Source organism: Lottia gigantea, assembly GCF_000327385.1.
Source record: "Lottia gigantea unplaced genomic scaffold LOTGIsca_864, whole genome shotgun sequence".
Taxonomy (NCBI): Eukaryota; Metazoa; Mollusca; class Gastropoda; family Lottiidae; genus Lottia; species Lottia gigantea.
In genome coordinates, this window is record NW_008710845.1 from 10,200 (window position 1) to 11,361 (window position 1,162).

At 28.7% G+C, this 1,162-nt stretch overlaps 1 protein-coding gene across 1 annotated transcript in view; it reads left to right on the forward strand.

Moving 5' to 3' along the window:
* LOTGIDRAFT_176257 (hypothetical protein) overlaps positions 1–1,151 on the forward strand; it is a gene marked incomplete at both ends in the record, with an annotated part of 11,048 nt that extends 9,897 nt beyond the window's left edge. Inside the window, 3 exons of the mRNA XM_009067821.1 lie at positions 124–280; positions 551–594; positions 1,129–1,151. Of these exons, the coding sequence (XP_009066069.1) occupies positions 124–280; positions 551–594; positions 1,129–1,151 (224 nt within the window). The remainder of the gene's footprint in view (positions 1–123; positions 281–550; positions 595–1,128) is intronic.
* Positions 1,152–1,162: the final 11 nt, after the last annotated feature.

Consider the following 1,162-nt stretch of genomic DNA (forward strand, 5'->3'; position numbering starts at 1 on the left):
CATCTATTTTTTATTGTAATGACGATTTAGATGGAATGCTTTTAAATAAACAGGATGCCATTCAACTAATCTATGAGCACTGTCAATTATAAACATATAAATGAATTTATTTCTCACTTGTAGGTGTATATTCATGGGATGAACTTATATTAGATCCAGTATTAAGTCTACAGATACCTGGTGGAATGACAGCTAATTATAATCTCAATCAACTTGGTGAAGGTCCACAGTTATTGTATGAAAACTATATTTATCTAGCAGCTACACAGACTTTTAATAGGTAAGTTTATCCAGTCTGTTAATTTACAATTCATCTCTGCATTCTCAGTCTTATAAATATAGAATTTAAACTACTGTTAAGCTCCCTATTCCAGTCTCAAACTTGGTCAATAAGAGTATATATTCATCCATTGAACTTACCTGGTGCCATGACTAAAAAATAGAATCTCTATATAAGAATTATTACTTAATTTATTGAATTATTACTTAATTTAATGAATTATTACTTAGTTTAATGAATTATTACTTAATTTAATGAATTATTACTTAGTTTTATGGATTATAGAGAGATTCTATTATATAGTATTACACCAGGTAAGTCTACTGATGAACAAAGACTCATTTTAAGCAAGTTTAAAAATTTGAATTTTGTGCTCATCCTAAGAGGTAGTATACTATATAATATGGTAGTTCTATTCTGTGGGTTTTGGCAGCCTTTCATAAGTTTAATAACTTTAGTAACTTTATTTCAATTTGGAGAATTGGCTGAAGCGTGGGGGATTTAAGCTTCAAAATTTAACATGCCAAACAAATGGTGATTGTGGGTTCAAATATAGGTCGGAGGAATAAGAATTAAAGAACACAATTAAAGTCTGGATCAAACCCTCCCTACCCTGAAACCTATTATAAGTCCTGTGCCAGTGCTTTGGTAATTTTGTCATTAATTCAAATTTACAACCTTTATTCCCTATTTCTAAATATTTTAATTGTAAAATGTTGAATTGATGATGGTTGTTTGAAGATGTTATATAATTTCAGACCAGCATCTTGTTTCCTTATGATAATAATGTTATATAATTTCAGACCAGTATCTTGTTTCCTTATAATAATAATGTTATATAATTTCAGACCAGTATCTTGTTTCCTTATGATAATAATGTTA